Raw genomic sequence first — 25653 nt, 5'->3', positions numbered from 1 at the left:
ATTATAACTTACTGTTAGGCTTAACTCTGTTAATTATAATAATAATAATGTGATGATGATGATGATGATAATGATATCTAACACTCAGATAGCACTTAGTCTGTGGCAGGGATTGTTCCAGATGTGTTAGGTATTAACTCATTTAATTCTCATGACAGTCCCGGGAGGTAGAGGAATTTGACTCATCCCACCAACTGGAATCCTAGGACTTCTCTCAAAGTTGGCATTAAATAAATGATTTCCTTCTCCTGTTTTAGGCTTTTGAATCTTGAGCTCTGAATCTTGTACTTCGAGGAAGCCCTTACATGTTTTTTACAATTTTTACAAATAGAACTTCTGGTTGGAAATGGTTGTTGATCTGGTTTATAATGTAATATTCCTACAAGGTTCTACAGAAATCTACTCCTACAGATAGGAGGCCCTACCATAGAAATCCCTACAATGCCTGAGACATAACTGGTGTTATAGTTATGCTGTCACTGCAGTTTAGAACCTTACCTCCAAAAAGCACAATTATTGAGAAAAGACATTTTATCACATAAGGAATGACATGTAATATGGAATAAAAGGCATGTTAAGACATGAAGTCTGTAAATTATATTATGTTAACTTTGTTTAACTTTGTTAAATAAACCATATCATGTAAAGCCATTTGAAAGGTCATTTAAATGTGCTATAGATCGAAAATACTCTGGGCTTATCAAAAAAATAGAAAAAGTAACTTGAGACATTAAAATAGAAAATTTAATGATGTAAACATAATCAATGTTTTATTTCATTATTATAGCAAAAGTCGGAATATCCAATATATACTTGTTTCCTTAAAATAACATTTCATATATGTTAAAGGTTTTATTTGTTAAGAAATTGATATTGATGAGCAGTTAGGATTTGCAGGAAATCACTGATTAGTAGTGCGAGCAGCTTTGAAGGCTAAAATGGAAACTGATATTGGAGTGTAGACAGGGAGGATTTTGCGCACATACCCACTCTTCTGAGAAGATGTCAGTGTCGTTAGCTTGCCCTTTTCACATTTCTTTCAACCAGCACATCTGTAACTTCTCCTGTTCTTTGTGCCATGAAATTTGCAAGATTTTCACAAAAAATGGCCTCTGACAGTTATTTTTATCTGTTTTGTTAAGATTTGCAGCACCTCTATCTCTGTTGGGTGGATTAGATGCTACAGCATCACTGACTGTTCAGCTGCAGACTGACAGATACCACCACCCACCAGAGGCCCAGGCTCCTTGCTTTGATCAGTGAATGATTTGTAAGTGAGGTACTCATCAAACACATCTCTAGAACAGTCCCTTGGTGTGGGTGTTTCTGGTATTTACTTTCCTGTGTAAAGCATCTTCTGCTGAGCCTCATGTAGCAGACCATGTCTGCTATGGGCAGCTCTGACTGTATGAAAGTTCTTAGAGCTAAAACAAGCGTTTTTGCAACTTCTCTCCATGGGTCTGAATTTTACCTTCAGCCTTTCAAATATTTGAAACTAATGATCATGTTCCCTCAAGTCTTCTCTGCTCAGCAGCAACTACAAATACACTTCATCTTTATTCTTGATCACAAGTATATGAACCAGGAGTGGTACCAGAACCAGGGTCAGAATGGTGAATAGAGGAGTCGATATCAGTGGGCTCATAATCTACTACTGGAGACCCTGCTAAAGAGGAGATTTCACTAGTCTGTGACAATGTTATTGCTGAGGTACAGGTTAGTGATATTGTAGTATAAACAGGGAGGACTTTACGCCATCAGGGAAGGTGGGTGGCACTCAAGAGTAGATAGTAACTAAGTTGGGGCATGAAGTAAGTGCCAGCCAGACAAAGTGGGGAGGTGGAGAGGCATTCCAGCCAGAGAGAAGAACATGTGGAAAGACCCAGATCAAAGAAAGAGCATGGCCCATTCAGAGAATTGCAAGTGTTCTATTTTAGTAAGGCTGCTGCATTGATTTTTTTTGGTAAACATGGATTTTGAGAGGAGGACTGGAGATAGAGATCATATTGAAAGTCAGATCAGAATAATACTATATATATGCAGTGTTAGACACTGGACTGTGTCGTGATGTCTTGGTGAAATATTTGAAGTTTTTTAGCCAGAGATGTAATATCATAAAATTTACAACTTGGGATGATTAGTCTTGCTGTAGAGTAAAGAATGATGTGGTATGAAGAGAGGTCAACTGGAGACACAGTGTGAGTGAGAAATAATGGGCTGAGCTAAATCAGGGGTACTGCATTTCTTGGCTTGAGATGCGGGGTGCATGGCAGTACCATTCACTGACTGGGTATGTGGGGCATGGAGTTGATTTATGGGGGCAGGGAGAACTGGTAAGAAATGATTTCACACTTGACAATGTTGAGTTTGAGCTATAGTGGCGTATTGAGGACTGGGAGGTGGATGGATATGGGGCTCCTAAGGCCATGGAGATATAACTGAAGCCTTGTGAATAAATGGGATTACCTAGGGAGAATGAACAGAAAGATGTCGGTCAGGAGAGCTGAGGACAGATCACCCAAGGATCATCAAAATTTAAAGATACAGGAAAAGGACAGCCTCAGGAAAAGAGAAGTAGCAGTCAGAGGGGTAAAGGAATACTGAAAAGCATGTGGTGTTGTGGATTCCAGGGGTTCAGAAGAGAATGAGTAACAAACCTTGCAGAAAGAAGATGGTACGTGCAGACTGCTGCATCCCTCACATCCAGCCTCGAGATGGGGGCTTTGCCCTCGTTGTCCTCCCGTGGGTGCCATCTGCTCTGACAGTGAACCTGAACAGACAGTTCTGAACCAGATACAATCCAGGCCTTAATCCTTCTGGAGTCCATCATTTTTTTGTGACCTGAATGTCATCCTTCTAGTAATATTTTTACAAACATTGTATCCATTCAAGTAATTTCATTTCCATTGTTAGTTTATACATGCTTGGGATCATTTAAAAATGATCAGATCTTTTAAATATGAACCTCTGTCAAAGGTAGATGTATATACATGTAACAGACTTGAAAGCCTAAGTATAGGGCTTTATTACAGTTCATTTTGTTACTTTCAGGCCACTTCTCTATTCGTATCACATAAGTTACAATAAAATGATTAGGCATGTCTATATATATTCAACAAAAAGTCTGTAAAGAGATTTAAAAAATATCCCTAATAGTCTTAAATAGAGTAATCATAAGCGTATTTTATGATTCGAGCATGCTTAACACACACATCTGTGATGGGTGACAGTAATTACTGCAAAAACAACTGTTTATTAAACTATTAGGAGGAGAGCAGGAGTGTGTAGACAGATGTATAAATAACTTTCTTACTTTTCTAATTATTGGTTTCTAATTATTGGTTTTCTAGTAACAGGTAATCACAAGATTATCCATATGTCAGATTTGTGGCAATATTAGCTCTTCAGAACAAAATAACAAACTTGGAAATAGAATAACAGTCCTGTGAGGAACAAAGAAGATTGTTACTTAGCTCACAGGTATTTTTTTCATAGGGCAAAAGTCTAGTCATCATCACTGCTCAGTTTGTGTCTTATCTAAAAGTGCATTTACTTTAAGAAGCATATTTTTTTTTTCTAGAATTCTTAAAACCCTTACTGCCTTAAGATTTCATAGTGGTTTAAAAGTGAATATACTTGGGAATAAAACAGGGAAGAGTATTGGATGTTTCTCTTTGCATTTAATTTAGGAAATTGAGAAAATAAGTTTTGTGTTTTAGGAAATTTTTGAATTTGTGATTTATTCAAAATTGTTGTAAGGACAACCCTCTGGTTAACTAAGACTTTTAGCCACTGTTGATCTGCCCTTCCCAAACGACCTTCATTCTCTCCAGCTTTTCGCTTTGTTTTCAAGGGCCTCTTCCTCCAGGAAGTCTGCTCATCTTCTCAGATAACCTTTCCCACAGAGATGCTCCCTGACATTCTGAGTTTGCATTTGACATTTTCTGTTGCTTCTTGTATCTTGGCATTGATGCAGAACAGCTCTGTGAACATGAGATTCTGAGGCTGAAGGCACCATTGAAGTGCCAGAGAGAAACAAGACAAAATGCTAGAAATAAGACTGACTCTTACTTTTGTTGAATTTCAGAGCTGTTTTGTGAACAGCCCTGCTAGTTATTGAAGATAGAAAACCAAAACGTAACATGTGTCTGATGGGTATCCAGGGGAAAGGGAAAAATTTGAGATATGTTTTGTCAGTCCCTTAATTATCCTCTGTTTAGATATTCACAAGAGCAAATATATCCTAAGCTACAGATGAGTTTTGAATTACATAGAACTTTTTATTTTGACTAAGCTACATTTTAAAGTTTAAGCTTTTTATAAGCATCCTTGCAATTTTCCTTGTACTTGAGCAGATTGTCAAACTGCCGAAGTAGTAATTGAATCTTATCATTTGATTGGATCACAGCATAATTTTACACCTAAAACACAGTGAAGGCCATTTTCCTTTACAAGTGAATTAAATTAGAAGAGAAAATAAAAAATAAAGATTGTCAGTTGAAATGATTATAAGATTAAAAGGCTGAGTCTTGGGGAAACTAAGAAATCTTAGTGAATAGAAAACAGTGATTCTGGACTCTGGGTACAAACTAGAATCAGTTAGGGACTTTTGAAACAACAGCAGAAGCAAATACTGATGCCCAGACCTCTCCTCCAGAGATTCTGATATAGTTGGGGCCCAAGTATCAGTTGTTGTTGAGAGCTCCCTGAGGGATTCTAATGTGCAGTCAGGTTTGAGAACTGCCAAAATAGGTGAAAATCCAAGCTATTTAAGGAAAGCATTTCTTATTAGACTAAAAGTAGTGACTACACAGCTATTTGACAAGAGGAAAGATGAAAAGGAAAGGAAAGGAAACTTTTAGTGCACAGGTAGTAGAGGTTGACATTCCATTATTCGGTTCTGAAATATCAAAGCTCTGAAAAACAAATTTTTCATGACTCGGTGACAAAAATCTAACATATTTAGTGGAAAACCTGAGATGTTTCATAGTCTTCCTTTATCTCATTTGGTATGAATAATCATACATTTCATTGCAGAAATATTAATATGCCTGATTTCTAACAACTTGTTGCCTCCTACCTTGCTGAGGTGTGGTATAGGTATGGTAACTTTCTAAATGTGTAGAATTTTGAATTCTGAAATACCTCTAGCACCAAGGGTTTCAGATCATGGTAGGGCAGGGTTGTGATAGGGAAGGCCAAGGTAGAACGTTAGATTAAGAAGAATGTATTGCCTTTGATTACTTACACAGTGGCTCAGCACCTGCACTGGGTGCTGAAAACAAAAACAATGACCAATATCAGAACGTGTTTCTTGGCTCCACATGTACACAGTTCTCAAGCCTGATCTGAGAAGGGGGTATCATGTCAATCACATGAGAGAAACTAAAATTAGCCAACAACACGAGTAGATAAAGTAGAGAAGTATTCATTGTCTTATAAAATACTCTTTAGCATAATAGGCTACCCCCAAATTTCATGCAACACATAATTTATTATCTCAAACAGTTCTGGTATGTCAGGCATTCAGGAGCATCTCATAGCTGGATGGTTTTTGCAGAGGGTCTCAGGAAGTTTTTGTCAGTATGCAGGCCAGGATCTCAGTCATCTGAAGGCTTGACGGGTGCTGGAGTATGGTATTTCTTTTTCAATGCCAGGTCCCTTATTAGAACTTAAGGAAAATTCTAGTTTCTGCAGTTGATCATAGTTTTAGTTTTCAATATGAACCTAACAATTGTTTGCAAAGGAGGCCTTGAGTCCTTCTAATATGTTCTGTAGATTCCTGCCAAGAGTAGCTTATTAGTGGGGAATGCTCTCTTGATTTTCATTGCCTTCTTTCAGGCAGCTTTTTCCCTCCCCCAGGTCCTCTCTATGTTCTTGTGAAGTTTCCTGTGTGCCCCTGTAGTATGGAAGGTCAATGAATGAGTGTTGATTGCCCTGATTAACACCATAAAAAGACAAACAGGTCCTGCCTCCATGGAGCTTCCATCCGGAAAGACAGGCATTAGTCATACAATTGAAAATGATTAAATGATCACTCACGTGCTTAAAAAGTAAAACAGAAGTGCTGTGAAGGTGCTGTAGGAGCGTATAGTGGGATCTTAACTTAGTTTGTGTTTTTGCTTGATCAGTTTATTAAGCTGTAAGACCCTTCCAAACTCAGCACTGTTACCACCTCCAAACATCTGAACACATACACTTTTAAGCTTAAATGATTGTGTCCTGAAGAGGAGTGAATTTCCTCATTATGGAATTTCTATTGCTACTGAGCATAGATTTCCCAAAGATTATCCTAATGTTATCTTTTTTTTTGTTTCATTTTATCTTTGAAAGTGACTGTGGTTATCCTTTTTGTCTTGGTTTTATATACCTCTTGAGAATGCTTTAAAGAAAGGATTTAAGCAGTCAAAGTGTGTGGTGTAGAGAGAAAGCGAGCAAGCAAAAATCTGGGCAACTAAGTGGTGTTTAAGGCACTTACGATTCTAAAGGTTGTCTTTTCTATTCCCATTTCACCTACCCTTGAGTCAACAGCACATTCTGTTGTGTGGCATGTTTTCTGAAATGGTTGCTGTAAACCTGTGACTTCAAGTGAACATTTACTGTGTTTGAGCAGAGGTCCAATCAAGGTCCAATTAAGCCAGAATTGCCTAATTTTTTTCTAGAATTTCTATATAAACATTTTCTAAATAAAATCTTTGAGGGATAAGTAATATATAATATCTTGGCCAAGGTATCTTGCCTGTCTTACTAATTTGTTATTTGTATTATTTCTGAATGTTTTATAATTATATTTTTGAGTTTCTTCCCATCATCATGGCAAAAATACCAATGTTTGCAATGTATACTTTCTGGCAACTAATTTCTGTTTTAAGTAACTGTTCCAGATTTTTGGCTTGAAATTTCTATGCAGAGATTTTCCATGTTACTAAAAACAAACAAAAACAAAAAAGTGGCAGCAAACTTAGCTTTCATTGCAGTAGCTCTTACTTTTGGTTGCACATCTAAAAATAAAGTAATGCTTTTGATGGCTGCATTTGTCTCATTCTAATTTGATTTTTCCTGTAATATTTTATTAGGTGCAGAGAGAGCTAGCAGCTGTTATTGCTTTGAAAGCAAGGAAGTCTGGTGAGTAGTCATTCGTGGGGCTGGACGAAGGTCCTAATTCTTTGGGGATATTTCATATATATGGTGGTGAGCAGCTGAGGGTAGCAGGAAGTTTTGGTATAGAATGCAGAAAACTACTACCACTGTTTTTAAAATCATATATCCTACCGTCAAAATAGCAAAGGATGTTATATATAGCTCTTTAAAATTTCACTGCCTAGCTTTAATTTGAAGGGAAAATGAAATTAAAAATTAAAAACATGTTCGTAATCTACTGCAACCAACCATGAAAAAAGTCATAAGTGTCCAAAAAAAGAAAGCAAACCTATCATAATGACAGAGGAAAATAAAAAACATAACATAAAGGTGGTTTTTTTTCGATGATTTCTTTTTTATTTCAAAGTAGTTTCTTCTAAAAATAATTGTGTAATGACATTTAACAAGCATTTTACATAGGACTGATTGCTTGGGTTGGGTTCCTGATACTTGTAGGAAACAATCTGTGAAAGTGAAATGTGGAAAGGAAACGGCAGCTTTCAAATACATTTTCAGGAGAGAAAGCCATACTCTGCTGAAATTCAGTCTGAAATGGAGACTCACTGAGGTAGAACGACACTTGCTTAGAGAGGAGTGTCAGGTGGAGGCATCCTTTGCTCTTCAAAGGGAGGTCAGTGCTGAATGCAATGACAAACAGAAGGGAGATGCTTCTTGGATAATGTTAAACTGGAATAAGATGTTTTAGGCAGAAGGACTATGACAAAATCAAAGAGGTGACAAATATGAAGAAATAAATGGAACAGATATGTCTTACAGGCACAGGCCATATATTTTTACAGCTTCGTTTTTCCAGTTAGAAAGAAAGGAATTTGCTTTTGTCTCAGTTACTTTTTGAACCAAATTTCCTTTAGTATGAATTAGCTTACTGTACTTATACTTTGTTGATTTGGCTGATGTGGAGGACACAAAGACTAGGTGCTGTAAGGGAAAGAAGAGGATGCAAAGAACAGCAATCTTGACTCACAGTGTATTGAACAGAGAGGATGGCATGAATAGGGCTCCCCAGGGACTGGCATTAGGTTTGGATATTTGCATAAATGGAGGCCAAGCTGGAAAAGAATGTCAATATAAAGGTTGTAGAAGGGAGGGCATGAGGGCTTAGACCTGAGTTATGTTAGAGTTGATCTTGGTTCCCAAAGTCAGAAGGAGATAGAACTTACAGGTTACACAAGTTGGGAAGGCAGTGCCTTGGAGGATAGGATTTGGGTTTTTTAATTTTCAGAGCAAATTATGGAAATGATAAAAAACTTATAGTGTGTCATTGCTGGAGAAAAACAGAACAAATAAATATAGACAGGAGAGCTGGAGAAGGAGTTGTTAATTTGCACAGAGCGATATGGGAAGACTTCTGAATTGAACATTTGAGCAAAGAGCTAGAGTCAATGTGGAGATGAGCCTTGTGGACATCCAGACAAGAGCAGCTGAGCAAGAGAGTGTGGAATGCATTAGAAGATCAGCGAGGAGGGGAGAGTGGCGGGAGCCAAGTGAACAGGGCAAAACAAGGTAGGTTTTGGATGTCAGGCTAAGTCACCCTTCTGAAGGTGAAGGAAAATGAAGAAGGGTAAGCAAGACATATACTCCTAGATTGTACAAAGTTAAGATTGGTGTGTGAAGTCATTTTATTAAGCCTTGATGTAAATTAGTGTGTCTGTTTTCCTTACTTGATTTGTGCAGCTTGGAATGTGAACACAACTTCGGCAGCTTCTCAGAGACAGAGTGGAGATGGTCTTTCACACATATGTTAATGATGGGGACATCAAGCTGTAGCTTTTCTGGAAAGCAATTTTTCATTGCATGCCAGTATCCCTAATTCTATAATTCAGTAAATCCACAACTACAGGTCCAGTTATAGGGCATAATCAGAGATGCATGTGAAGATTCGAGATGCATGTGAAGATTCAGGTGGAAGGAATCTATTACACTTTTTTTACAATAATAAAATAAAAACAATCTTTAACCCCCATAACAGAAAAATGGTGAAATGGATAGATCAGTGTAATAGAATGTTTAACGGCTTTTAAAACGATTTTTGAAAATTAATATTATAAAATGTTCAATGGAAAAATGTATACAATGAGTATGTGTTACTTCTCTTTTTCATAATAAAAATAGTTCTGCTTTTCCTTACTATTGTATTATAGTACAGCATGCTTATTGGAAAACATTGGTGATAAATGAATGTATGAAGAAATTGAAAAATCATCCATTATCTCACTAACAGAAATAACGACTATTACTTTTCTCTTGAATGTTTCCAGACATTTCTCTAAAATGTGTAGATATTATTTTATTATATACTGATAATGCATATCTTATAAAAGTGGGATCATCTTATATGTGTGATTTTGAGACAATTGCAGATTCACTTGTAGCTGCATGAAATAACCCAGTTTCCCCCAAAGATAACATCTTACAAAGTTATAGGACAATATCACAACCGGGATATTGACACTGATACAGAACATTTCCATCACCACAAGGATTCTTCATGTTGCTCTCTCACAGCTTTTGCTTGGTACATTTTTAGATACCTTGTGGTTTTAGTTACTATTGTAAATGAACTATTTTCTCTTTCTCTCTCTTATTTTTTAGTTGTTCTCTTCTCATTCTGTGATGGTTTCTCAAGGCTTTGCCTTTTACAACACTTTTAAAAAATATACTTTGCTTTTTAGAGCAGTTTTAGGTTTGCAGAAAAATTAAGCAGAGTTAAGTAGAGTTATTGTCTGCTATTCCCCCCAGCGCACATACATGCACACACAGCCTCCCCTACAATCAGCATCTCAGAGTGGCACATTTATTACAATCAATGAACCTACACTGACAAGTCATTATTGCCCAAAGTTCCTAATTTACATTAGGGTCTGCTGTTAGGACTGTACATTTTGTGAATTTGGACAAATATTTAATGATATGTATCTATTATTATAGTATCATACAGAATATCCTCACTGCCCCAGAGTCCCCTGTCCTCCACCTGTTCATTCTTTCCTCCTTCTTACCCTTGTCAACCACTCATCTCTTTTTACTGTCTCCATAGTTTTGCCTTTTCCAGACTGTCATATAGCTCGATTTATATAGTATGTAGCCTTTTTAGATTGGCTCCTTTATACCTGCAATACAAGGTTGACTAATAGCATTGATATTTGGCATTCTTATTTTGTCCTTGGTTTTAACTAAATATAATATTTTTTATTAGAAAAGCAATGTGAGTAAACAAGATTGCTTTAGAGAAAAACAAAAACATTTCTCTCCCATACCCCAACAAATTTGGGAAGCAATCTAGGGACAAACATAACTGACAAGTTGTCAATTACAATGTTCAAGAATCCAGATATGAAAGTACTAGGGATACCTACCTGTTTCACCTACACTCTCACTGCTTGAGTTGACATTGAAAGTAGATGAAAGATAACAATGGCAAGATACAAAAGAGCCTGTCGTAGGTATTGCTTTTATTAATTCTTCACTAGATTCTAATTTGGCACCTATTGTTTGCCAGGCAGTGTCAGGTATGAGAATATAATGGTAAGTAAGGACAAATATGGCCCCTGCTGTTTTTAAATCACAACATATGTTTCAAAAATAAAAAACATTACTGAATCACTGGCTGTCTGAAAAGGAAAACATTGCTGTGTAATTAGGAGGTGATAAAATGTAGAGACATTAAGCGCAGCCTTAATTAAATAGAGTTCCAGCTGCAGAATGGTATTTTCTGTGTGCTTATTGTTTTTTTAAAACTATTTTAAGTTTTTTTAAAGGAAGAAGAAAAAGACCCTGGTATACATCTAATAAAAATAGTATTAAAATGATAGTTGGCACATCTGGGCTTGGCAGAGGAATTGATTAGCTTAATATCTTATGTCTTTCAGTAAAACTGTTAATTCGGGTTCAGGTGGTCATGCCAGATTTATGTCTCAGTGCAAAGGGTTATTAAAACAAGAATTAGTATAAAGAAAAAGTTTTTGGTTTCAGTTTACCATACAACAGAAATAAAAGTAACTGCCAATCAATAGATTATATAAATGATTGAAGGCTCTGGCTTAATAAAAAATCCATTTCGTTGTAATTTTCTAAGAGGCCATTAGGATGTGCCTTTAAACAGTTCTCTTCTCTAAAATGCTGACCTTAGTGAATGTGAATACCATTTTAAGGCTTCACAATATTTACAAATATTAGCACAGATATTTTGTTGAATTTCTTATTCTACTGCTAATGTTAGCTGATTAGAGTTTGCTGAGATGTGTTTTTTCCCTTTTCCGGTGAGTCCACACAGCCAAAGCACTTTTAGTTCCCATTGTCTTTAGATCATATGAAATTTAGGCCATTGTAGGTTTCTATTTCTGGAAAGCCAGAAATCTCATATTGGTAAATCTCCTTGACAGTTTTTTATTTCACTCTCTCTGCTTAGCCTGTAGCTAGTTGAGTGCTTTAAAACTAAGTATCTAGGATATTAACGTTTGGAAAAGAAAGAAGAGATTCTAGGCTCTGTTTTTGCCATTAAATATCATTGTGGCCTTAACAAAGTGATTCCAGCTTGTATTTCGAGGGGACTGGTGTAGAATCTGGTAGCGTTGGAGATGTCTTCTACTTCTAATATTTAATTATAACAATAAATATTTTTATTATTTACTTTCATTGTCCTTAATGGAGTCACAACCTTGGGAATATTTCATTCAGGACTCTGTTAGGTGCAGCTGACAGAAAAACAAACTGAAAACACAAAGGGAATTTATTGGCTCAGAGAACCTGTGGAGTTAATCAGCAGAAAGAGAGAACCTCTGCCCTGGTAGGCCCAACAGGAGACTTGGTGGGGACCTGCCTGGAAGGATGCAGTGCCCACTCTGGAGCAGTGGGAGCACAGGGGGCCAGCGTCGGGGGCAGAGGGCAGGCCAGCCCTACATGGGACACTAGGACAGGTGAGGCTCCTCAAAGTAAACCAGCAGAAGGGGAATGGCTCACCTCAGGAGGAACTGTTTGGATTGTCTCAGTCTCAAGATTTAGAGGAAATATCATCCCTGAGGTCACTCAGGCTAGAATGTCTGCTGCCTTTAGAATGCAAACGCAGGATTTCTAAGGCCCAGTCTCTGGTTTTTACAACTATGCATTGTCCCCTCCCTTCTAGATTATGAGAATAAAGTTGTGATGTGTGAAAAGGCATTCCCATTTTCCACAGTTGTTCCTGAAATGGAAAAGAACACAGTAAAACATGTAAACTTTTCAAGTAGTAGATAGCTGCATTTTTTTTTCTCTTTCCAGGATACATTAAGCCAGAGATTTAGGTTAAAGTGTTATTTGTGTACCAAGATACTTTATTATTTCTTTCGGGATATTAAACTACATATAACATAAAATAGTATTAAGTGGTTTCACCTGTTGTGTTTAGTTTTAGCTTTTTATAAACACTTTTAATAGGCTAGAAAGGATGATAGGGGAGCCAGTGTTTTACGTGGGAGTTGAATCGTCTCTCCTTATAGATCTTCTTGTTGATTATGTTATCTTTGAATCCTATGTTTAAGCTTAAATAGGCAATCAAATGCATGTGTAATTTCAACAACCTGGTTACTGCTATTTGCCACTCATTAAACTCTATGCAGGTAACACATTCAGGGAGGCAACGCTTGCATCTGGTGATCACAGCAGCCCCGCTGGATGAGGTGAGGGTCTTTTATCACCGTGGAAGTCTGGCTCAATTCTCAGCTTTGAAGATCTAGTCATAAATACTACTTTTTAGGAAATGGTAGCCAATTTCCCTTAAGTGTACACACATATACACACACATGTATTTACATGTATATGTGTGTGTATGTATATGTAAATGTAAGAATGTAAGATTGGGGGAAATCAAATGTTGACAGGAAGCTGTGGTGTGATGTTCGAGGTCTGACAAAACTGAAAAGACATTTTCTCCTTCAGGGCAGAAAAATTCCAAAGAGAAGATATTCACGTCACTTTGTCATGAAAAATGAAGTAAATTGACTGATTATTTTTAACAGAGAATAAGGCTTTTCCTTCTGCACATTTAAAAGAGAAAAATAACCATTAAACCTATGGAATTTCTCTGACTTTCATGGTCCTCTAAATTTTTACTTCTATTCTGAGTTGACTGATTCTTTTAATGTAGTGCCATGTTTGACTTGACTCTTATTCTTTTGTAAACACATTGCTCAGGAGAATACGTGATAAAGTGGGATTTTAAAGTAAATATTAATAATAAAATTAAAGGCCAGCAAAGACAGCCTCACATGCTTGTATAATTATTGCTATCTCAAACTCTTCCTACCTTTCTGGTTTTCTGTGATAATTTTTTATTGAAAAATTTGAATGCTGTTTAAACTAGAAGCTATAGGGATCTTCTCTTGAGTGTTTTGTTTTTTTTAAATCTAATCTCTGAGTGCTCTAATAATGTGAGCTAAAAAATACTAGTTTATAGAGGCTGAAGTCTGTTGGCTGTATTTTAAGTAATTAAGATATTGTGCTTAGTTTTTAGTGATATTTTTAACCACTTAAGTTTTCCCAAGTCTTTCACAGCCTGTCCTCAAAGGATAGACCTTGTTCTCTCAGAACTGGTATTTCCACATGGCTTGTTTTTTGTCCTTTTCTTCTCTTTTGCTACCTCCTGGATGCTGTGCCGGCCAGTGGCCATCACTCTTATTTGCGGGCAGCACAGAACTGTAGTGATTGTCTTAAAACTTCACTGAATGTGTTATTTAGCATTTGTCAATCAAGAGGAAAGAAGTAGCAAGTGTTTCCCCCTAAAATAATCAACACAACATTCTGGTCTTCTTGTTTGATTGATGATCTAGGATGTTTTTCCCTAGGAGAGAGAGCTTTGCCTAACACCACGCTGATTGTTGAAGTTTGTAAAATGTCTCTCCTTCTCTGGTGCTATAATAACTCCTTGTTCTGACACTTACAGAGACTGTTCTTCTGTCCCTGCTTGCTGACAGATTTTGATCATTCACATCCCATCTCCACCAGGGCATGTTCTTTTCAGATCAATTCAATTGTTGACAAGTTGTATCTTACTATTTTTTTTAATGCATAAAAATAATATGAGTCTTGAAGCAGTAATTGTGAATGCAGTGTAAAATTAAAGGATATTTGAAAGTCTAAAATTCTTACAATCAAGAAACTAATAGCATCGGTAAATCCCGGGAACAATTGAAAATGCATGCACCACATGCTTTGTAAATTTTTCCTAACTCTCCCACTGGGATACAGAGAAAATTGCCTTTAAAAAAAAAATCCCGTGACACTGTCTTTTGTAATTAGAACTATTATGTCGAAATGATAAATAACCATTCAATGGCATACTATAAAAGAAAATAGCCTTTGCCCCAATTGCTCCTGAACAGCAAGAGATCTGAGGAGTATCAGAGCATACAGAATTGGCTCCTTTAACCCAAGGATCATTTAGAATTTAGGAAATTAAAAAGCAAAGCAAGATGATTCTTCAACATGGTCATGTCCATTAATATAATAACTGAAAATGATTTGCTAAGGAGGTGAATAATTACAACCACAACAGAATATACTCCTGAATGCAAGGATTTTGTGCCCTTTGTTTTCAAAAGCATGCTGCAGGGTACCTCAGTGGCAGTAGGTAATGCTTATAGGGCTCAACAGATAAAAGTAATTATCCTGGGAGCTTATCCCTGTTTTAGAGAATCAGATACCAGGAAGGAGCTCTGTTGGCCCCTGTCCCCAGGGATGGGCGGGCTCATGGACCAGGTGTTTTTCTGGGCTTGTGTGGTCCAGGATAATGATTTTACATCATTCAGATTCCACCTGTTATTGCATACATTTTATAAATGTTGCCAAGCCTTGAGGAGCAGTTTCCTGAGGTTTGGAGCAGAGAACGTGTGTATAAGGCAGTAGAGTGGCATTAAAGGAAGAATCGAGACTTCTACTTGAGCACTGAAAAATGGCTTAGAGCATGGCAGCTCCTGGGAATGTATTTTTCTGTGAGGAAACTAGATGAGCATAATGAGTGTACTCTGTGCATAAATTCAATATTAGCTCTATACCCAAGGTCAAATGAAAGTTAATGACCATTTGCACACCAGAGATCTGAAACCCACATTTTACTTCTTTCTTGTAATGACAGAAAAGGAGAGCAATTTATATTTAAATTGATTTAAATTCCAGAGCATAAACACAGAGGTCTCTCTGGTACCCTTTCCTGTCAGAAAAAAGTTCCTATCAGGGCTCGACTTTCATAAAAAATTGAATCCCATCCCGTTCCAGCTCCCCAGTGTGGACAGTTTTTGTTTTCTGTGGAACCACCCTGTTCCCACCCTGCTGCGTTAGTGAAGTGACACCAAACCAGAAGCCAGCAGCATAACCAGGGCCACTTTCTTTAATGATTTAGGTTTTGCATTTGTTGAGCTGATTAGCTGATTGAGGCAACTAATGGGTGTGTTTAATACACTGTTGACTGGGCAGCTTCTCCCAGAGGCCTGCCAGCTCCTTTGTTCTCTGTCTTCTGGGGAGTGGGAGCTGCTTCCCAGATGAACATATGATATATGCCACCCAGTGTCTGCAGGCCAGCTCTGGAGGCTAGTATGCTAATTACCAGGGGCCCTGAAAGGATGTGCAGCCACTTACAGCCTTGAGTCTGACTAATTCTTTGTGTATGAAGAAAGGTTTACATTGGAGAGGTGCATGGGTGAGGGTCGGGAGGTGATTGATCTATAATCCACTCTCAGAATTTATAATTCTGTGGTGGCCTCTCTATATACCCTTAAGGTACAAAACAAAAGCGATCTGTAGATGATTTAAAATAATAAATATTAAAATATCTAAGGAAATCTTGCAAGGAGAAGATGATTAGATAATTAAATGGAAAGCTATGTTAACGGCCACATTCATCTCTCTTTTGAGCTAAAATATGCCTTAAGAAGAATCCTTGGCAGATGCCGGTTTTATAAAGTTACGAAATCTGCAGTCTGATAAACACACTCTCCTACCAAAATCCAGCAGCAATGGACATGTAGTCAAATTATTTGACTCCCACACTGGTCTGTGTTCATCCTGTTAAATCACTGGGCTCCTTCAGCCTCAGTTTCCATTTTTTATAAAGGGAAGAGGTCTGGTTTGATCGTTGGCTCAGGAGCCCTGCTGGCCTCCAGGTAGCGTCCTAAGTGCCCAGTGCCAGGCAGTTTTCCCTCTCTCATTGCACATTGCTGGCTAGTCTGTAAGAGTATAAGAATAACTGCTGATAATCTAATTTGCTTTCCAAACTTCTTCGATTTCACTGACCGTTTCCTCAGTGAAACTAGAGAGCCCCCCTCGCCCCCACCCCCAGAAAAGGGAACATTTTCTGCTGTCATTTGTATTGACAACTAAGAGCTATCAAGGGAAATCTTTGTCTTGGTCATATGACCCCACTATCGTCCGTCATTCATCACATTAAAAGTCTAATTGTATAAACAGCCATGAAAATGGAGCTGTTCTGAGTAAAACAAAATGACATGAATGCAATTGTGTATGAACACAGGTGAAAGCGTACACTGTGATTCAGCCGAATTCTACCAGAATAAGTGATGCTGTTACAAGAAAAAGTGAAATGCACTTCATATACCATTCTTTCCATTTCTGTAACACGTGTTTAACATTTGAGAATCTCTAAATCAGACACTTTCTTTGTAAGTGGGTAAACAAGTCTTGGTTCTAGCTATTTGCATTCTTTAGGTAGGTTATAAAAATACTGCATTTTAATTTTGCATGTAGTGATTAAGATTGGTTTTTGGAATGCGATCGGTGATAGAAATTTTGACCCTGGATTCAACGAAGACTTGTGCAACTTAAGCTTCAGCAGTGCATTTTGACATGAATGTTTTTGTTTGAAAATGAAGAAACAGAGATAGATAGATACTTTTAAGAATAATCCTAGGTTTCTTTCTGAGCAGCAGAATCCTTCCTTAACTAAATAAAACTTACTTTTTCTTAAGCAGTGGTCTTCAGATTCAGTTTGCAGAGCAGCTACTTGCAGCCCTTGTCATAGTGCTCATTCCTGTCCCACCCCTACTGGGTTTGGATGGAGGCCCTGTTATCTGAAGTTTTAACCAGCTTTCTTCACCCCAGTGTGATTTAGATGCCACACTTTGGCAGACACATTCCAAAATCAGTGTGGTGTGCAGCTCAGGGAGTGGGCTGGTGTTTTATGACGGATACTGGTCCAATGAATCAAGCCTGGGGAAGGGAATCAGAATGTTATTTATACTTTTGCTACTAACTCATTTACTGGAATTGCCTAACTTTCCACTTTTTCTCTACCCGAGTAGAGAGTTGTTATGGGAATGATAACAATTATAAAGTTCTCATGGCATTGGCAGGGAATTATTATCAAGCTTTATTTAGTGGGCAGACTCAAGGATTAGCAAATATTCTCACCAAAACTTCTATACTAAACTTAACAGGAAGACATTTTTGGGAGGAGTGGTGTGCACTGGTTGAAAGGGGAACTGAATCTAACCCTGGCTCCCAATAAATGTACCTGAAGCAAAGCCATATCCTTGTACATTGTGGGCAGATCCCAAGTCAGTGGAACTAAAGGGCTTGTCTGGTTCTTCTTTTGCCAGAAAGTGGCTGACTTCTATCTATTGAAGGAGCAAACATTTAATAGAAATGAAGCATTCACTGTAAGACCTACTAAAATCAACAGAGGAAGTTTATACCTTATCATGTTATTGTTTACTGGTAGAAAAACGGCAGAGGAATTTGAGATTGAGGTTATCTTTATGTCCTTTGGGACAGATGGCAGCTTTTAGAAATGTTGTCTGTTTTCCTCCACTCTAACTGCCGTCAGGAGCAAAGCATGACATATACAGTTGCTATCTTAGTTTTATGTGTTTATAGTTTCTTCACTTTGATTTTTAGTTTTATTTTCATGTATTTAAAAGGTCATTTCTATATCATATTTCCAAAGGTAGAGCTAAGGGCAAGTTCTTTTCTCTAGGAGGGCTTACACAGCCAACACAAATTTATCACGAATTAGTTAAGAAAACAACTTTCTCCACCCTTCAAATGAGGGGCTTCAAGGGCAATTGCAGATTGTTGAGCTCTGGCCAAGAACCTCTCTTGCTGACAGTGGGAATCAGGTATTGCTCCCGCAGCCTGTGTCCCCTGGAAGTGGTTGTCTATCTTGTCTGGTCAGGGAATGGGCACATTCATTCACCGGGCCTCATGTTGGTCGAGCAGCACACCTAGGCTGTAGGCGGGAACAGTGGGCACCTCAGACCCTCCAGTCCTCTCACACTTACCAAATTCAGGCTTAGCATTTGTACCTACATCCAAGGTATTTTAAGTTGCTTCATTCTGGTAACATTAGACCTACATGAGTCAACTAATTTCAGGGTTAGCCCTAACCAAATAGTTTTATCAAAAGATCACATTTATTTGAGTGGTTCAGGCCCCTCCAAGGGAATTTTCCTGGGAACCTGCTCTAGTGCAGTTTTTCATTATCTTGGCATTTTAGGAAGACAGACAAATAAAATAGCCTTATTTTTTATATGAAAATTTAAATACATGTATTTTTCTTTGGGAGGAAGTATGACTCAGTGCCATCTGCATGGATGTGAAAATAGTTTGGGCTGATAACCAATGCTGGATCAAAACCTTTCTTTCCATATATATTCTGACTTGGTTTTGTTATCTGGTAATCTTGTGGGATTATTTTATTTTAGGAACCATTAGAGCACTTACATTGATACTCAAAAATGGTAATATAACAGATTCTCAGAATTGTTCAGTATTCTAAAACTTAAATGAGAAATGGTGTGTTCTTTATTTTTGACAACTGTACTGTGGTCTTCCTGAGCTCTCACCTACTTCCAGGGAGCAATATTTTAGTTATTTCTGATGCACACTCCTGCTGTGATGAATGGTTTGTTCAGGATGCTGTTCTCGCCTGGGCCCAGTTCAGATCTCCCTTTTTGGGTTGCTCAGTCCCTGACCTGTGAGGGTCACTGAGCCCCGTAGTGCCCCTGGGTGCTTTGGTGTTCTCTGTGGAAGTGCCCATGCCAGTCGCTGCTGCCTCTGGTTGGCAGTGGCATTTGGGCCCACCTTGTTTAGGTGAGGTGTCTGTGCCGTCCTGGCCTTGCTGCCCCACGTTGCCTCTTGCTGGGGCTGTAAACCCCACTGCTTCCCTGCTACCTGCTCCCTCCAGCCTTTGGCCTTTTGCAAGGGTCAGTCAGCTTCATTTGACATGTCAGCTTCATTTGACATGTCAGCTTGACATGTCCCATGTCAAGGGACAGTAGGCCACTATCCCCAGGACATGTGGAAACTTGAGTTCTTTGCAGGCTTCCCATCCTGGGAAAGAACAACCCAGGAAAAATAGAGTGTGTGCCTCAGTCTGCCCCTCACCTGCTCCTAGCTTTACTGTGCTCACTGCTGGTTCTCTGTGAGCATGCTGGTGTCCGCATGAGGCTGGGAGTAGGCCTCAGGGTCTCTGTGTGCCAAAGCTGTGTGTAAACCCACCCTCCCATCCTCCGTGTCCCCTCCTTCACCCACCTGACCTCACCCTCTCAGAGCCCGAGCCCACCCTGGGAGAATGGGGTCCACAGCTCTTACCATCTCTGCCGTCTCTTTACCCTTCTCCTCCCCACTTCTCCTCACGTCTGCTTGCAGCAACACGGGGACAGCTCTGAGCTTCTTAGTCATTACTTCTTTGAGGGGAACAAATCTGTGTCTTAGGCATCCCAGGAGAGAGGAACTTGAGAGATTTCTAGAGTTGGTTCTTGATGTGCAAAGGAAGGTAAGTTTCTCTCCAGATTTTGCTCTTTCAGGGTAGAATTTGTATTCTATCTTGGATGTCAGAATGCAGATATTAATGAGTGGGTTTTTATGTTCCCTATCTTCCACTCTACCCCAACAGTGTATAGATCTGATTAGGAAACAGCTCCTATTCACAGGTGAAAATGCAAAAGAAAAAGCACATTACCATGTTTTCAGGTATATAGTAGCTACCCTTGATTAAGTGCTTTATATCCATCCCCTCTTCCACACACCCTTCTGTGGGTAGTAGTTATTATCATCCCCTTTAGCAAGTAATGTAGTTGAAGCTTAGTGAGTTGACATAACTTGACAAAGATAATATACTAGAAATATTGTAGTAATGGTGCCATATTTTTTTTTCCAAGCGTGTAATGAAAGGAAATCCTTTGAAATCCTAGCAGGAAGATTTAAATGAGGGTTAAGGAAGTTTCTTAAATGAATGCTGGCCACCTCTTGGGCTGCCCATCACCCTTTGATTGATTGGACCATTTGGTGTCTCTGCTTGTATTTGCAAACACAAGAACTCTGGGGGAATTCTTGGGGGAATTCTTGGTGGTTTCTCTGTATATTTTAGAATTCCACTGTAATGTCAATAGTAAGATATAGCAGTAGAATTGCTGACAATTCAGGAACAAAAAATACTTGTATGAGTGATAGAAAGTTGTAACGTTATTTTTTGAATGTAGATTGCTTATCTACCATAAAATGTTAGTTAACAAGGGTATCAGTGTAGATCTGACCTGTTGTGTTTTCTGCTTTATAATCTCAAAGGCAAATTTGTAAAGCTGTGAAAAGCAAATCAAGATACTCTGGCTCAGTTCTGATTTAGCCACTTTCTATGACTTAGTGGCTTGTAGAGGCCCATTTTCTTATTCTGCAAAATGGAGCCAATGGCACATGACTCTGGGGCTTGTTAGGAGTGGGTGGAGGAAGTTAAATGAGACTGCATAAAGTATGTAGCTTTGTGTTGGCACATAGTTAGGCTCAGAAATCATTTTTATTCCCTGAGATAAATCTTTTGTATTTTAATTTCTGAGAGAAATTGCATACAGTAGTGGAGTAGTGGAGTGCACTAGAATCTTTTTAAATGAATGAACATCTTGCAGTGACTGAGCATTGTAGCTTCTCAGTGCTTTTATCGTGTGATTATAGCAGATTGGCCTGAACCTGTCCTGTCACCAACACATCCTTGAAAAGCACTTGAAAAATTACAGCTTTTTTTTGTCTATCAAGAAAAATGTTGAAGAAAAATTGGAGCTAAGCTTACTCGATTTTTGTCAGTGAGGTTTAGTTTAGTTGGATCATGTACACACCATCTTTGCATTAAAAGGAAACTTCTTTTTTTCTGGTATGTTTCCTCATAAGAAGCACAACCGAACAGGCTACTGGGCTCAGGTAGTGATTAGCTCTTTATTTTCTGAACAATGCAGCAAATATTTATGTTTGAATTAAAGGATTTGACACAGGATACACTTTGCTCTGGTGACATTATTGTTTTTCTCTGTTGAGTAACTTTCCATTGAATTTATATGTATGAAGTGTTACACAAAAGAGAACAATATAAAAACCTATTAAGTAGAGGAAAGGCAGTTTGGAGGGTCTCAGCTACTAGACAAAGGTGTAAGAACTGAAATGGAATCATCTCTGCCTTAGGGCAGGATAAATCATGCAATCAGCGAGGCAGCAGGAAAGCTGTCCAGAGCCAGTTCCTCAGTGGCTTGAGCCACCTCCAGCCAAGTGTGCAGAGCCTCTGTGTGGAGCATCTGATGGCGGAGATGGCAGTTTTTAAGCTACCTCTGATTTTAGCTCCCTTGTTATCAATGTATAATGTTGTTTTGAGTGCTGTGAATTTTCAGAACATCAGCATACCTAAATTCAAATGTCAGTAAAAGCAATACATTTCTTTCATGCAGAAAAGCCTTTATTACTTTCTCTATATAAATCCATGGGTTGGGAGGCATGGTGAGAGTTGGAGGGGAAAGGAGTCTGTAGGAGCTCTTAAAAATGACTAAGTCATTATGGCCCTGACTTTCAAAGGGACTGACTTCCTAATAGGAAATTCAAGTCAATTCTTGCTTAGACCATTTGCAATAAACCTCCCATTTTCTTTCTTTTCACTCTCACTGCTATTCATTTTACACAATTTAAATCTTCACAGCATCTTGGCACAGATAGAGTCAGACCTGAGTACTTACCTGTCTCTTCCACCTTCTTCCTGTGTAATTCTGAGCAAGTTATTTAGCATTTCTTAGCCTCAAGTTTCTCATCTGTAAAATGAAGATATTCATAATAGCACTTGACATCCAAAGAGGAATGTCACCCCTGTATCTGCCCTAAAACATCACCAGGGGAACGGATGTGTGATCTCATTCAACTCAGACTTCTATAAATGAAATGAATCAAATAACTGTTAAAAATATAAATGGACCCTACTTTGGCCAAGGAAGGTGGTCGTTATCTACTGGAAATTTGTTAATGCTCCTTGCTGGGTCCAAATATCAATAAGTCAGTGAACATGAACAAATTGCTGGAGGCCCACCCTGGGGCCCCATCAGCCTACATACAGACTTGCTAGCTTTTGGTTGGCAATTAGTGATCATTCTGAACCAATCACACATGGGTATTGCTGGGTTCAGGCAACATGAATCTTATCTGTGTACACAGTTCACCTCTCTCTTTAGTGAGAGTATTGCAAAAATTATGTGTGAAAAATTAAGAATGTCAGAAAAATTAGCAAATCAGGCAAGTCAAAAGAAGTAAATTGCTAAGTTTCAAGAAATGGTATTCACCTTTTATTAGTAGAAACTAAGTTTCTAACTACCACTACTAAAAAACTACTCAATACATATTTAACAAATGATAGCATAAAGTAGTATTAAATTATTAACTTGTCCACAGTGGCTACATACTTTAGTCCAGCCTTGACACTCCCTCTACCAGAGGGATATGGGGAAGATTAAATGGGATAATACACATTGAGAGCATATTTCTAAAACATAAGAAGAGCTCAAGAGCTGTACATATTTAGCATAATGATGGTGATATTTCCTTTGTTTACATCACCTCACTTGCTAGTAAATGACCTCCAAACTCCTCAGCCTAACATCTAAGCTGGACTAACTTTTCCAGTAATACTTTCTAGTGTTTCCCAACAGTACTATTCACTGGCCCCATGTCAGAGCCCTTGCTTTTCCCCACCTTACCTCTGTTTATGTCAGTTCTCCACCTTGACTACCATTCCCTCCTCATCTCATCCAGCTATCAGAAGTTAGGTACCTTTTCCTTGAAACCTCTTTGATAGTCTTACCCTCTCCTCAAACTGGATGCGTGGTATTTTATTCTTTTTGTATCTGCCTTGCAATTATTACTTTCTGAATTAGTGACTCTTGTCTAGTTCAACAGACAATTGCTTTGCAACAGAATGTTCAAGAAATTATTCCAGGTACTTGGAATAAGAAAACAGACTAGAGTATGCTTTCCCCTCGAGGAACTCATCATGTAGGTTAGTAGAGACAGACGTTTGTGTTGCTGGCTTTAAGACACTAAGGTAGGAAACTGTAAGTGTACAGAACTGTTAGGTCAAGAGGAAGGACTCTTCTAGGACCTTGGGTACAAATGTTGAGAATTTAAAAGGATTCTCAGTGAAGAGATGTTTAAGCTGGAGAGACCAGGGGACAAGAATTTACCTGGTGAAGATGGAGACCAGGGCATCCCAGGCTAGAAATGAAGCAATGTGGGAGGTGCACCTGGGGAGAAAGTCTGAGACCCAATGGCCTGGCATTGAGGCCAAGTTGAGGCTGTGCCTGAATGTTGGCCAGAGTTTAATAGAATAGGGATCACAGGTGTCAAAACTTTCAAACCTGCCCATCCCTGCCCATCCCTGGGCTTAAGCCCACCTGCATCAGGAACACTCGAATGGGGCCCTGGAGCCTCCATTGTATTGAGCTCACTGCTCGAGTCCCCTGTTCTCTAGGCTGTGGGGTGGGGGTGGCATGATCACATTCGCCTTTGGAAGTGGAACTCAGGCAGCTGTCTGGAGAAGGCACTAAGGGAGAGGCTGTGGCAGTGGCCCAGGCAAGAGGTGGTGAGGGTGTGAACTGTGACAGTGGCAGAGAGAAATAAAGGGTGGGAAAAGTTCAGGAGAAGTGACAGACTTTAGTGAGAGATCCGTGTGAAGGCTGAAGGGAAGGAAGAGCATATAAAGAAGCCTGGTGGTGAACCAAGCTAACACAGAGGGCAGGAGCGGGAGGGGCTTGTGGAATGCAGTGGAGAAGATGCGGCGACTGAGGGCTTCTGGCTCTTGCTTTCTTGTCGACGGAGCCTGTGGCTCTGCACACAGCAGATACATGGTGGTCTGCTAAATGAGAATATTCAGCGTGGAACTGGAGATACTGGCCTGGAACTGAGAGAAGAGGGCTGAGATGGAGACACAGATTGTGGAAGAAGCTGCATAACATGAAAGTTGAAACCTCAGGAACAGATAAGATCACCCAGGAAAGAGGCAGAGAGAGAAAAGACAGCCTGCAGGAAACTTGTATTTTCAGAGGGTCCAAGGATGAGGACCCAGAAAAGAGAATTGTAAAACAACAATCTCAGGTTCAGCTGGCAGGCAGAACAGATTGGGACTGAGAAAAGACTGTTGGGACAGAGGAGACAGCGGCCAGTTTTCAAAGCTAAAGTCAAATGGCACTGGATGAGCTACAGCCCTGTATGGCATGCCTTGAGGGTGAATACGGACTGCCATTTTTCAGAAAAACATACAGTGATGAGGTGAAGATTGCAACTGCCTTTTCCCTTACTCTTTAAATAATAGAAAAGATTTGGGCGTTTTGAAGCACTGGTGATCCTATGTGATTGGTGATTCTAAGCATTGGTAACCAAAAGTGGATATCCTCTGTCAGCATTTCCTGCTGTGAGCTCATCTCCATCATCTCAGGGAATGTTCTACTTGCTGAATGTAAGATGGAGTGTTGTTGAGGGGCCTCCTAAAATAATAATATTGCCTCTCTCTAGGAATGGTACAAAAAAATAGCTAGTTTGTCTATTTTGAGCTTTTTGAAGAACTTCCATATACTTTCCACAATGGTTGAACTAATTTACATTCCCACCAGCAGTGTAGGAGGGTGGGGGGTACTTGGTGAAGGGGGGGAGCCTAGTAAACATAATGTTCTTCATGTAATTGTAGATTAATGATAACAAAAAAAAACCAGCTGGTTATTTAGAGAATAAAGAGAACTGGGTTCTCCCTCTTGTAGCCTGGAAACACCTCACTGTTTTCCTAACACGTTTGTGTCCACAACCCTTAGAACACACAGAAGAGGCCGACCTGGTACACATCTCATCCATGTTTGTGAAAAATACTTAATTTTGCTAGTGGGGCATTTGGATGTTAAACTTTTTTTCTTATTCTTCCTATTGTATTCTGTTCTAGTTCATTGAAAAAGAAAATAAATGAGAAGAAATACTGGTTGAGACTCGTATGAGTGGAGGTGTCACGGTGCAGCTTGGCCAGGACTATGGCTTCATCCTGGCCCCGGGGAGACTTAGACTGCCACGGATGCATGCATGTCATAGGGGAGGGCTAGGAAGGTTTACTTAACCTCACCTGTGAATAGGGCTGATTGTACCTGTCTACCTCTTAGGTTGTGTGGACATCCAATGGGTCCCTTTACGAAAGAGCTTTCTTTTTGTAAAAATGCTGCACAGGTGAAA

At 39.0% G+C, this 25653-nt stretch overlaps 1 protein-coding gene across 2 annotated transcripts in view; it reads left to right on the top strand.

Moving 5' to 3' along the window:
* RAPGEF5 (Rap guanine nucleotide exchange factor 5) overlaps nucleotides 1-25653 on the top strand; it is a 217906-nt gene that overhangs the window by 74647 nt on the left and 117606 nt on the right. For both annotated transcript variants that reach the window (XM_036877421.2, XM_036877411.2), the window contains exon 7: nucleotides 7077-7125. In XM_036877421.2, the coding sequence (XP_036733316.2) occupies nucleotides 7077-7125 (49 nt within the window). The remainder of the gene's footprint in view (nucleotides 1-7076; nucleotides 7126-25653) is intronic.

This window comes from Manis pentadactyla, chromosome 7 (assembly GCF_030020395.1).
Source record: "Manis pentadactyla isolate mManPen7 chromosome 7, mManPen7.hap1, whole genome shotgun sequence".
NCBI classification, from domain to species: Eukaryota; Metazoa; Chordata; class Mammalia; order Pholidota; family Manidae; genus Manis; species Manis pentadactyla.
The sequence above is the reverse complement of the archived record's forward strand: the minus strand, read 5'-3'. Positions and strand labels throughout refer to the sequence as shown.